The sequence below is a fragment of the Electrona antarctica genome, assembly GCF_951216825.1.
Source record: "Electrona antarctica genome assembly, chromosome: 24".
In the NCBI taxonomy this organism is placed as follows: domain Eukaryota; kingdom Metazoa; phylum Chordata; class Actinopteri; order Myctophiformes; family Myctophidae; genus Electrona; species Electrona antarctica.
The window spans coordinates 23,494,423-23,506,913 of NC_136803.1; the positions used below are offsets into that span (position 1 = coordinate 23,494,423).

The 12,491-nt window shown below is 43.0% G+C and overlaps 1 protein-coding gene across 2 annotated transcripts in view; it reads left to right on the top strand.

Moving 5' to 3' along the window:
- Positions 1 to 12,491, top strand: part of LOC306917307 (DNA-binding protein SATB2-like) — a 63,387-nt gene that overhangs the window by 21,879 nt on the left and 29,017 nt on the right. For both annotated transcript variants that reach the window (XM_079495460.1, XM_079495461.1), the window contains exons 4-6: positions 4,676 to 4,802; positions 6,613 to 6,736; positions 11,219 to 11,321. In XM_079495460.1, the coding sequence (XP_079351586.1) occupies positions 4,676 to 4,802; positions 6,613 to 6,736; positions 11,219 to 11,321 (354 nt within the window). The remainder of the gene's footprint in view (positions 1 to 4,675; positions 4,803 to 6,612; positions 6,737 to 11,218; positions 11,322 to 12,491) is intronic.

Here is a 12,491-nt window from a genome sequence, read left to right on the forward strand (position 1 = left end):
GTCCCCGCCCCGCCTCCCTCCCAGATGGACCATGTTTTTTTTCGTCCAGTTTGAAATGGGCCTTTTTCTTCTTTCTCAAATGAATAATTTCTGGATGGAGTCATGCATTTCTTTCCCCTCTCAGTGTGGTCACAACCAAAATTATACACAGTGTCTTCTATTTTTCCTCCTATACAGATTCAATTGTGTCTTTCATAACTTTGGCCAGGGCGGTATTTTTAACCCGTTTAGGCCTGACGTCGAAATAAAAAAAATGTTTGCTCTGAAAGAATATATACCTATTCAAAGATTTGTGGCGCATTTTTACGATTTTTCAAAAATAGCAGACCTACAAGTTCATAGCGCGCCACTCGGTGGCGCGCTATGAGCTTGTATATCTGCTATTTTTCAATAGCTAAAGTATAACATAATGCTTAAGTTAAAACACCAAAAGGGGTTCCCGCCCAGAATGGGTTAAGCTCCCTTCCTTGGCACGGGACCTTTTTCTTTAATTAACTTAGACACTATAGCTGATTAAAAGGAGCCTATCACTTATTTAGGGCATGTGTTTTTGGGTCCCAGGGTTTTATGTGGACTAGAGGGTGAATTCTTGGGCAGCAGGAATCGTACCGAATTAAGCCCAAGTCTGTATTTTAGCAGTACGTTCATTTGATATTTGATTTCAGTTGGCCAGCGTCCTCCTCTCGCTCAGGAATAATTCCTAATTTAAAGGCTCGCAAAAAGCCTAATTGGATCCCAAAATGAACCTTCCCCAAAACGTATTTTTGGAACTCGCGCACCACATGCAGGACAGTTAAAGTTGATATATTTTTGGCACATCAAGACATGCAAACGGACAAGGGCAAGTTAAACACTTTAGCCTCCTGCATTCCCTGCTTCATGAATAGCCCGGTCTGTATAAGAAGACCGTGCACGCAACACTCGGATTTTGTATTTTTATATATTTGTTTACTAGATTTATAGGTTTCTGTACTGTATTTCCTACATTGTCGGCTTCCTACAACTACCTGGATTCTGAACCTTGCAAACTCCTGCATGAAAAAGCAAGCATTTATCCAAAGGTTTGTACATTTCCATGGTTGGCCCCAATGTAGCCTGGATTTTAACCCACATTTACCACATGAAAAACCAAGCAAAAAATCAACCACTCATGCAAAAAGGAACATGTGTAAACATGGCATGCAGTCCAATTCTGAAATAAATGAGTGACTGGAAGGGCTACCAGTCATTAGGTACATAAAGTATCATCAATCAACAAGCAATCAATAGCTGATATGTTGAAATAAATCAATATAGTTCAGTTGTCTAGAAACACGCTTGCTGTTTTAATTGTTTGATTGGATTAGCTAGATTTATTTGTGGAAGAGGGAACTAAAATGTCTATCCACTTATCCCTAATGTAATTCTTTTTTTTTAAATATAATGCAGGCATCTGCTGGACACATGTTATCTGTCTGTTGCGATGAAAAGTACAATATGAAAACAATGACCTTATAGCATTCTTGCAGTGTGTCAACATCAAAACCACGCTGCCATTCTGTGGCGTGTTTTGGCTTTGTTGCCCTGCCTCCGTGCCGATCTGAAAAACTTCCTCTTTGATTAGCTCAAAGAGGCTGGGCTTTGTTCTGTCACCCCCACGTGTCACCCTCGTTCTCATGTGATAGAGGCACATACGCACAGGCATGTACACTACATGCAGTGATACAATTTACAATTTACAATTTAGGCATTTAGCAGACGCTCTTAATCCAGAGCGATTTACATTAAGCAATAACAAAAGCATGGCATACATCACATATATAAAAAGTAGTTATCATGAATCATGCGTAAACTAAGAACGTAACAGTGGAGTATCTATGTTAACTATACATACTATACTATATAATATATTATACATGTGTACTATAAAGTGCTATGACTACTTAAAGTGCAATTCTAGAGCTGTCTACGTAACAAGCTATAAGTCTGTTTAAAATACTATCTAAGTCTACATAATGTGCTATCTAAGGGGCTAGGCTAGGGCAAGTGCTACGGGCCATGGTGGAGTCTGAAGAGGTGGGTTTTCAGACTACGGCGGAAGATTGGGAGTGAGGCTGCAGTTCTGACTGTGATAAGAAGTGCATTCCATAGTTTTGGAGCCAGAAGGGAGAAGAGGTGATGCATGTATAAATACAGTACATACAATGCGCATTGTAGACGGACACACAGATATAGGACAGAGAATCATAAACACACGGACGGACACACACACACACTCCAGGCTGGCAGGCCGTGCAGGTCTGTGTCTGATTTAGCCGATTTTAATGCGATTAGGACTGTTTAGATTTTGCCGTTCCAGCCAACAATCTTGTGGAGGGCCAGGGGAATGCAAGCGCCTCTCTTGAGCTCATGATGCTCCGAGAGGAGGAGGAGGAGGAGGAGGAGGAGGAAGGGAAGGGCATGAGAACGGCCCGGGACAGAGCTTCAGGGCACACGTTTTTAGCATTTATCTTAGTGTATACGTTACAAAAGAATTGGCCAAAAAATGTATTTCGAAAACAATGAAAGGAGAGAAACATAATATTGTACATATGGACTGTGTGCTCTTACAACAGCGCTTGTGTGTGTACAGAGTATTTATGTCCTTGGCTAACTTTCTCTCTATATGTGGACATGAAACGACGAGTCACAGAATGAATTGCATTTTTAGAATGAATTGCATTTTTATAGCGCTTTTCCAAGTGCTCAAAGCGCTTTCATTCATACATTGGGAGGTGAAGTGGCGAACAGTCAACGCCAGCGTCCTCACTTCCCACATTCACACACCAATGGTGGCAAGCTCACAACAGCCAACTCATTGGAATCTGTGTGGTCCAAGTATCTCTCACCATTCGAGGCCTGTATACTTCGCCGTGTGTCAAACAGCAAAAAATTGCTGATCCACAAGCTTACAATACGTTGCGATGTGGCAACGCTGCTGTGAGCTTGTGGCTTTGCTATTCACGCTGCTGTTGAACGCTTCCGCCTTTGCTATAGAGGGTATGCGTGTGACATCATCATCAAACCCGGAAGTTATGCAGGAATGCCTACTGAGTGGCAAAAAACTACTTTCTGGCCTTGACAACCCATACATCCAAACAGAAAAGTCCTATCTGGTTGGTTGCATTAAACAACGTTAAACAATGTTAAACTCACTTTGCATGTTGCTTTGCCACTCGATTTGCCACTCGATGTTCCATTCACTTTAAGCATGCGCATACCCTCTATCTATGGCCAAATATACCCATTCAGGACGGGAACCCCTTTTGGTGTTTTAACCATTATGTTATACTTTAGCTATTGGAAAATAGCAGATCTACAAGCTCATAGGGCCGCACCGAGTTCCGCACTACGAGCTTGTAGATCTGCTATTTATTTATTTATTGTGAAAATGTGTCGCAAATTTGGAATATATATTCTTTCAGCGCGGAACAACATATTTCCAGATGGGGGTCGGCGGCCAAATACATATCATTTTTGGAGTCCTTGACATGAAATGGTTTGAGAATCACTGACATAGAAACATAGAAATCAGAAAACTGTCATGATTTAGAAGACATTTTTTTTAATCTGTTCTCAGTCCTAAATGGGTTAAGGCGAGTCGTTGGAACTTGGAAGCCCATTAGTGATTTCTTTTTAATTAAATCATGTTGAGAACCACTGGTGTGTACAGTATATATGATAGACGTGGATGTTGGGTCACCAAAGCTGACAGTTTCTTCAGCGATCGCAGCCTTCCCGTCCACGGACCGTTTCAGATGGGGCTCCGCAGCGAAGGCCGCTATAGAGCGTCGCAGTCCCGCCCCCTTTCATGACCACGACGACAGACCCGGAAAAGCATTTCCCATAGACGTTTCAGAAAGTATTTATTGAAAGACCGTTTAAGCCTCGATCAAAGTCAACTCGTATCGCGACCACACGACCACACGACAACAAAGGAAAAAAAGGGCAGGGTATACAACACTTTTTTTAGTTGTTTTTCTTTTTTCTAATTATTTGTTCGGCCCGAAACATTGTGTGTGTTGTCATGAGTTGTCACGATCCGAGTTGGCTTTGTCCGATGCTTAAAAGGTCTTTAAATAAATACTTTCTGAAACGTCTATGGGACAAAAAATGCATGGGAAATGCTTTTCCCGGGACTGTTGCAGTCATGCAAGGGGGCGGGGCTGCGACACTCTATAGCAGTAGGCTGCTATAAAGAGCAGAGTGGAATAGTAAGAGAGTGGCGACACGCTTTGATCTCGCCGCAAAGCAGGTCCCTATGGGCTATAGTTCCAAACATTGGAACTATCCCATTGAGATAGAATGAGCACTTCCGCATTCCATTGTTACAATGGGAGTCGACGCTATAGTGTTGCCACTCTCTCACTAGATTACTCTGCTAAAGAGCTACTTCCCCATGACAATCGCACCTGTGAACGATCAGGCCCAGGCAGGCAGGGGGAATAAGTCAATAAACGCTGCCACAAATTAATCAGGTAAATGTGTGTGTGTGTGTGTTCCAGGTATCATTAAGGTGGGTGGTTGGAAACCGATGCCCAACCACTACTTGACGGATGTGTGTGTGTTTGTGTGTTCCAGGTATCATTAAGGTGGGTGGTTGGAAACCGATGCCCAACCACTACTTGACGGATGTGTGCGTGTGTGTGTGTTCCAGGTATCATTAAGGTGGGTGGTTGGAAACCCATGCCCATCCACTACCTGACGGACGCACCCGAGGCCACCGTGGCTGATATGCTGCTGGACGTCTATCACATGGTCACCCTACGCATCCTACTGCACAGGTACCTGTGTATGTGTGTGTGTGTGTGCGTGCGTGCGTGCGTGCGTGCGTGCGTGCGTGCGTGCGTGCGTGCATGTGTGCGTGCGTGTGTGCGTGCGTGCGTGCGTGCGTGCGTGCGTGCGTGCGTGTGTGTGTGTGTGTGTGTGTGTGTGTGTGTGTGTGTGTGTGTGTCACCGACACCGTAGCAATAACTTTATTGCCTACAATCCAATTGCCCCGTATCATCGCTTCTGTGATATGAGCGGTACAATTAGATCATTTAGATCCTAAATCATTAAACTGGAAACAGTTACTGTAAGTTATAAACCAGTCAGGAGGTTATGTCATCGCATCGTTCAGTGATGTTACAGTCTTGACATATCACCAGTTCATGAATTGCGACGTGCGTGTGTCCTCTTAAGTCTGTTGAGACTGATTTATGAATTGATTATTATTTATTGAATTGATTTATATGTTGTTTTGCGTCGACGTCATGCTCCGAGAATTGCCGATCTACACAAGCCTGCAGATCGGCTATTTTTGCTAAGCGACACCCTCGTGCAATAGGCCTATCTCACAGCCCCCTTTCCACGCCCCCTTCCGGTAGATAGTGGTGTCATTTAACATTAGCATTTACACGTTTTTTTCTCTGGAGAATCTAAGTACATTTCCTAATGTAAAAATGTGACAGACCAATATTATTATGAAGCAAACAAGATGGTAAATCAGCTCGAACAGATAGAACAAACCTTACCTTGAGAAAAGAAAAGTTGTAGACTTCTTAAATTACCTCCGTTAACATGTAGTGTCTATGGAGTGACGTCACGCTATCACCACTAGCCCCGAAAGGGGGCGTAAAAAGGGGGCGTGGAAATTCTGTGAAATTCTATTAGGTCTAACCCGGGCTTCATACATGCCTGAGACTGGACCCCTGGAAGAATAGCCATGCTTTTGCAAGTGTTAAAGTAAAGTAAAGACCGCACTGAACCTTCTTCAACAGCCAACACCTCTATATCTCAATGAGCATTGATCTTATACCCTTTGCACTGTACATCTTAACCCATTTTGACCTGAGATCAGATTCTAAAAATGTCTTTTACATCCTGACATTTTTCTGAAAAAGCTATGTTTCTATGTCAGTGGTTCTTCGATTTTTCAAAAATAGCAGATCTACAAGCTCATAGCGCGCCACTCGGTGGCGCGCTATGAGCTTGTAGATCTGCTATTTTTCAATAGCTAAAGCATAATGCTAACACCAAAAGGGGTTCCTGCCCCAAAATGGGTTAAAGCCGTGGTTTTCAACCAGTGGTCCGGGGACCACCGGTGGTCCTTGAGGGGGTTCCAGGTGGTCCAGCTAAATTGAGAGTTGGTATAACTAAATGGACCCTTATAGATCTTTAACTGTAAAATGAAACCAAATGGACTCGTACGGCTCCATTTGGTTTCATCTTACATCCTCAAGAGTTCAATTATTGTTAAAGATCTGCATTACTTAATTTACAAGAAGTCTACACAATTGGAGAATGTAGAAGAACGTTTGCCTGTTATCTCTCCCATGGTACCAACATCAATACCGCATGGAATTGTGGACAAAATATTATCCAACGACAACAAAATATGCAAAGTTCAAATGGTGGTCCAAATGCAGAATAAATAATGGGCCTTGATACGAAAAGGGTAGAAAACGACTGTCTTAAAAGAGCAGTACACCCCAGAAAAAATTACTTATTTTCTATCAATTACACACCAGACGAAGCCTTACATTCATGGAGATTGCTTTAGTTTTTGTTGCGTTTCTATATAACGATGCATTTTAAATGTCGCCCATGCAGTTTTGCCAGACTGGAGGACCTGCCGTCGGAGCAGTGGAACCACGCCACGGTGAGGAACGCCCTCAAAGAGCTGCTGAGGGAGATGAACCACATCACGCTGGCCAAGGAGTGTCCGCTCTCACAGGTACTGTATATGTATATACATACATACCATCGTTTCCCAAACCTTTTCATGTCAAGGACCCCCAAAATGATACTCATTAGCCTGCGGACCCCCCATTTGAAAATATATACCAAGGACCCCCCATAAGAGGAGATTTTTACGGCTCTAGCAGTGATTCTCAACCATTTTCATTTCAAGTGCCCCCGGTTTGACCTGAATTAGTCTACGGACCCCCGTTTAATGGCATTTCTATCTCTGGGACCCCAATTGATATTGCAAAATCAAAGTTAATTTAACTCTGAGAGTGTACAAATACATTATGGTCCATTTGGTTCCATTTGTACACTCTCAGAGTTACAGACCCATAAGGGTCCATTTGGTTCCTAACTATCATTTAGCGGGGGTCCCCCTGGAACTCCCTCAAGGACCCGCTAGGGGTCCCCGGACCCAATTCCCTGGACCTGAACCCATTCTTGCCCTGATGAAGACCTTTCATGGTTGAAACATGTTGCCTTTTAATTAAATAAAGGCTGTTCCTCTTTTTACTCTTGATTTTTTTCCCCCAAATAGTCTCATGATTTGGAATGACCAGTGTATAGTCATAGTCCACAGACTCAATTAAGGAAGCTGCATACAACCGAAAAAGGTTAGGCTCCCCAAACCGAACAAACGTTGGACAGACAAATGTAATTTCACACTTCTGTGGCTCGCGCTCACAGCTCGCTGTTGGCGGGAGCCATTAAGCCATGTGTGTAGGCTACACTACAGCTGGCCCGTCTCTCTTCCAAAACTACCGCTACATGCTTTTCACTTGCTAGTGCTGACAGAATGAACTTGGAGCTGGCCTGAATGAATGCACAAAACAATTCTGAACGTAGCTGAGCTAAGTATCGGTATACAACATCCCGGAGGCGCTGAACAGACACATTTTGTTCTGGTCTCACACACCCGAACCTCTGAATGACGTCATATCGTAGTCTGGACCGAGCTGAACGGAACCTTTTCTGGCTGTACTAGTGGAGTATGTATTGCGTTTAAGTATGACAGACCAACGGTATGGACCTAGCATTCCATACATACAGCCAAGTAGCATCACCGAGGATAAAATCACAATAAAGCTCAGGGGGCTTTTTGAGTGGTGCAAACCACTCCAACAACCAGCTTTGTCTGTATGTACCTGTGTACCTGTGTACCTGTGTACCTGTACGTGGCCCCACGTACATGTGAGCATGGTTGCTATGGTTAGTGTGTGACGTCACTGCACCACTCAGTTCACACGGGTGTGATTTTTTCAATACCTTGGGTTTCTATCCAGCTCTGGACATGCGGTGCATGTCACTGCTTCACCATCTCCCTACAATTTACTTTCCAATGAAGTAGACAATACATACCCCTCTATAGAGCACCGCAGTCCGGCCCCATGCGAGGGCACCAGGAAATAATAATATATATATATAATTTTCCCCATAGACGTTTCAAAAAGTATTTATTTAAAGACATTTAAAGCCTCGGACAAAGCCAACTCAGCAGGTGAGAACTCATGACAATAAACACATTTATTTGGGCCGAACAGATACTTAGAAAGACGAAAAAGAAAGGGCAGGGTATAACAACTTTCTTTTGTTGTTTTTCTTCTTTCTAATTATCTGTTCGGCCCCAAAAAATGTGTTTATTGTCATGAGTTGTCATCTGCCGAGTTGGCTTTGTCCGAGGCTTTAAATGTCTTTAAATAAATACTTATAACGTCTATGGGGAAAATGAACGGGGAATTATTTCCTGGTACCCTCGTCATTCTGAAAGTGGGTGGAACTGCAACGCTCTATACTTAAGCCCTACAAAAAAAAAGAAAATACCATGGCTGTTTTGAGACTTATGGTAACATTGCCTGAAAAAGTAATCTTCATTCGTAGCCAGAGAGAACGTTGGCAAACGTAATGGTTCCAGTGACATAGTTGCTTCGTCAAGAACTAAATGTTCTTTTTACCTCTGGGAATCATTCACATGCGCACACACTGTGTGTACTGCACCACATGTGGCTGACATCGTTTCAGCACACACACACACACACACACCCACACACACACACGTGCAACAAACACAAACACGCACCCACATACATGTGTGTGAGTGCGGGCGGCGTGCGCACACGTACACACGCGACAGACGCACACGCACGCACACCGTCACATGGGAAACTGAAATGATTGAGTCACACTTCAAACACACACACCCACACACACCCACGCTGTCTGACGCAGACACCCATGCAGAAGATGTACACACCGATAAACGCACATGCACAATCACAGATATTGCTGACGTGAATGGGACCCACGGCAAGCAACCACACAAACACACGCCCCCTCGTGCGTGCGAGCGCACACACACACACACACACACACACACACACACACACACACACACACACACACACACACACACACACACACACAAACACACGCGCGCCTCAATTATCATATTTATACACACCCTGCAGTCATTACTTCACTGTATCATTTAGACCTCTGATTTATATACAGTACTTAGTCACGATCTAATTAGTAATTAAGGGGAGTGTGTGGGTGGTGTGTGTGCAGCCTGACTCATCTTGAAAATTCATCCTCACATTTTCCCATGTACTGGTTTGACTGGTCTCTTATAATGGGCGGCACACATCTTTCCTTTTTTCATTGTGGCTTTGCATGTTTCTCTTTTATGATCCTCATGTCTGTCTAAGCCAGCTATCCATCTTTATTTATTTTAAATTTATACCGTAGGTACTAAATTATTTAGGTGTGGACATTATGATGAATTACGACGTTGAAAGTGCTACACTGTTTAGCCGCAGAGCATGTTGTTATATACTGTATCCTCTGTATCAGCAGTCCTATACACTAGCACTGAGTGCCACATTCAATTGTGTTGCCACTTACCTGTACTGACTTTTTAACGGAGGTAAAAGTTTGTAGAACATTTGCCCCCCTAGTGAGACCTTTCACTGTCGGGTGGAAAGAAGATGTTGGCTTGATGGCCCGGGTATCGGAGGAGACCCGAGGCTTTCTTCACCCTCCCAATGACTGATTGTGGGGGTTAGCAGAGATGGAGTACTTGTAGAGAGGCTGGGGAATTGGGAATTGGCTTTACTAAATTGGGACTTGAAGGGGAAAAAATGTTTTTCTTTTGTCTTGAAGGGGCATGTTTTGCACAATAACAGTATTTTCATTATGTCTGCCCACGATCTCTGATTCATACAGTAGGCTACGTTTGTTTACCTCAGTCACTGATACTAAAATCTGATATATATATTTTTTTCTATGAACCTGTGACTTGACACCCATACTGTTATAAAACGAAAAGAAAAAAAGATTTTGAAAAGAAAAGAAAAGTTTGTAGAACATTTTGATTTGATTGTAAATGATTGCTATCGATAATTGCTATACTATTCAAACGTGCCTAATATTCTGTGGTTAGAGTGTCCACCCTGAGGTTGGGAGGTTGGGGGTTTAAAACCCATTCAGGACGGGAGGAACCCCTTTTAGTGTTTTAAGCGTTATGTCATGCTTTAGCTGTTGAAAAATAGCAGATCTACAAGCTCGAGGCGCTGCCCCTGAGTGCCGCGCTACGAGCTTGTAGATCTGCTATTTTTGAAAAATCGTAAAAATGCGGTGCAAATCTTTGAATAAATATTCTTTCAGAGCGAATGTTTTTAACTCATATCTTTGCTTCTGCATGGGGAGGTCCCTGCCTGGAACAACACATTTTCAGATGTATTTGGTCTGCGGCCAAATACAGATAATTCTGGGGGTCCTTGACATGGAAAAGGTTCAGAACCACTGACATAGAAACATAGGTTTTTCAGAAAACTGTTTTCTGATTTTTTTTTTTATAGAATCAGCCTCAGGTCTAAATGGGTTAATCCCAGCCGAGTCATCAAAGACTTACAATACTTATACAATTGGAACCCAATGCCTCCCTGCATGGCACTCAGTATCAGCGGTTGTATTGGGGGGTAAGTCCCTGCGACGTACTAGCGCCATGTCCAGGAGGTGTACTTGCTTGAGGTGTCAAGCTGCCTCACGCTACAGAAACAGGATATGTAGTTGTACTCCTGACCTATGGGCCACGTGGCTCAGGAACGGCGGGTCCCCAAGGATATACTTGGATATATATATATATTTTTTTTAAATGTTTTTTTGTGGCTTTCGCCTTTATTTTATATTTTTCATGAGGGACAGACAGTAGGCTGACAGGAAATGGGGAGAGAGATGGGGTGGAAGACATGCAGTAAAGGCCGTCGGGATCGGGAGTCGAACCCGCGGCACACTGCCAGACTGGATTACCAGCCAAGGTGCCTGGACCACTGAGCCATGGCCCAGGCCTTGGATATATTTTTGCCTATAATCTCTTCCTAAAACAAAACGTTGGCAACCGGCTACGTGAAGAAGACTCAGAAACCTCGTCTGCCTTGCATTCACAGCTGCATCCCGTTTGTTTCTCTGACAGAGCATGATCGCAGCCATAGTGAACAGCTCCTACTACGCCAACGTCTCCACCTCGAAATGCCAGGAGTTTGGCCGTTGGTACAAGAGGTTCAAACGCATCAAAGGTAAGCCAAAAATGTCCCCGAATCGGACTACACCCTCCAAAATTATAACATTAGATAAACATGGATGTTTAAAAAGACACAGGGAGCCTTTTGCAGGCAGGAGGACCTCTAGGCTCTGGAACACGATCACATCTGTATAATCTTTTAAAGCTTCTCAAATTACCACTTAAAGGAGCATTCAGTGATTTGAGTGATTTGGGGAAAGAAACGGTCCACCCGGTAACAAGATGTGCACATGCACACGCTCTACAGTGGGGGAAGTACAACAGACCAACAGCACGTGCACCAATGCCCGCCCCACTCGATCATGATTGGAGGAAGGCCCCTCTCATCCTGATTGGATGAAGGCTTTGCCACCCAAAGCCCAAACCGAAACTAGGGTTTTTTGACCCCAGGGGTTCACTGGGGACAGGGAGGAACTCCTTATATGGTCAGCACACTTTATAGTAGGGAGGATTATCCAAAAATAAATGATATTTGAATTAAGTGAAATCACTGAATATACCTTTAATAGTGTATTTTACGTTATAAATTAACACTCGGTCTGGCCTTTTTTCATCATGTCTTATGTCTTCTATTCTCTATGGTTTCTTTCATGACGTATGACTTAAAAATGTATAATTATAAATGATGTATACACTTTTTTTATTTTAATCTTTGAGTGAGTTAAGTACTAGTCTGTATAGCTGTTGGTTTTACAAGGCTCACTTACATATAGTGGGTTGCTGTTGATGCTTGACACTCGGATACAGAAAAGAATATTAAATCCAACACATGGGGAATCCTGGGAACATAGACAGGAGCTGGGGGAGTAGCTGATTGCCTGTAACATGTTTATGTAATTAAATGACAAAATACATGTATAACTGTAATCAATTACAATTTACAAAGATTCTTTTTATAATTAAAGTTTCTTAACATCATGGTGATGTTCTCAGCACAAAGAGGAAGGAACTGACATACTTCCATGTTATAATGATGACTGCTCACATCTTTCACCAGTGTAAACCATTACAAAATAAACATCTGAATCAAGTAAACTGTGGGTTTGGGGGCAATGAAAAAAAGAATTGCCATTTTCTTACTGTTAAATAAGATGTGGTGAAGCGGTCATGCTATGATCTAAAAAATATTGTAAAGCTTTGTGTGAACAGCCTTTAGTGTTCAGAC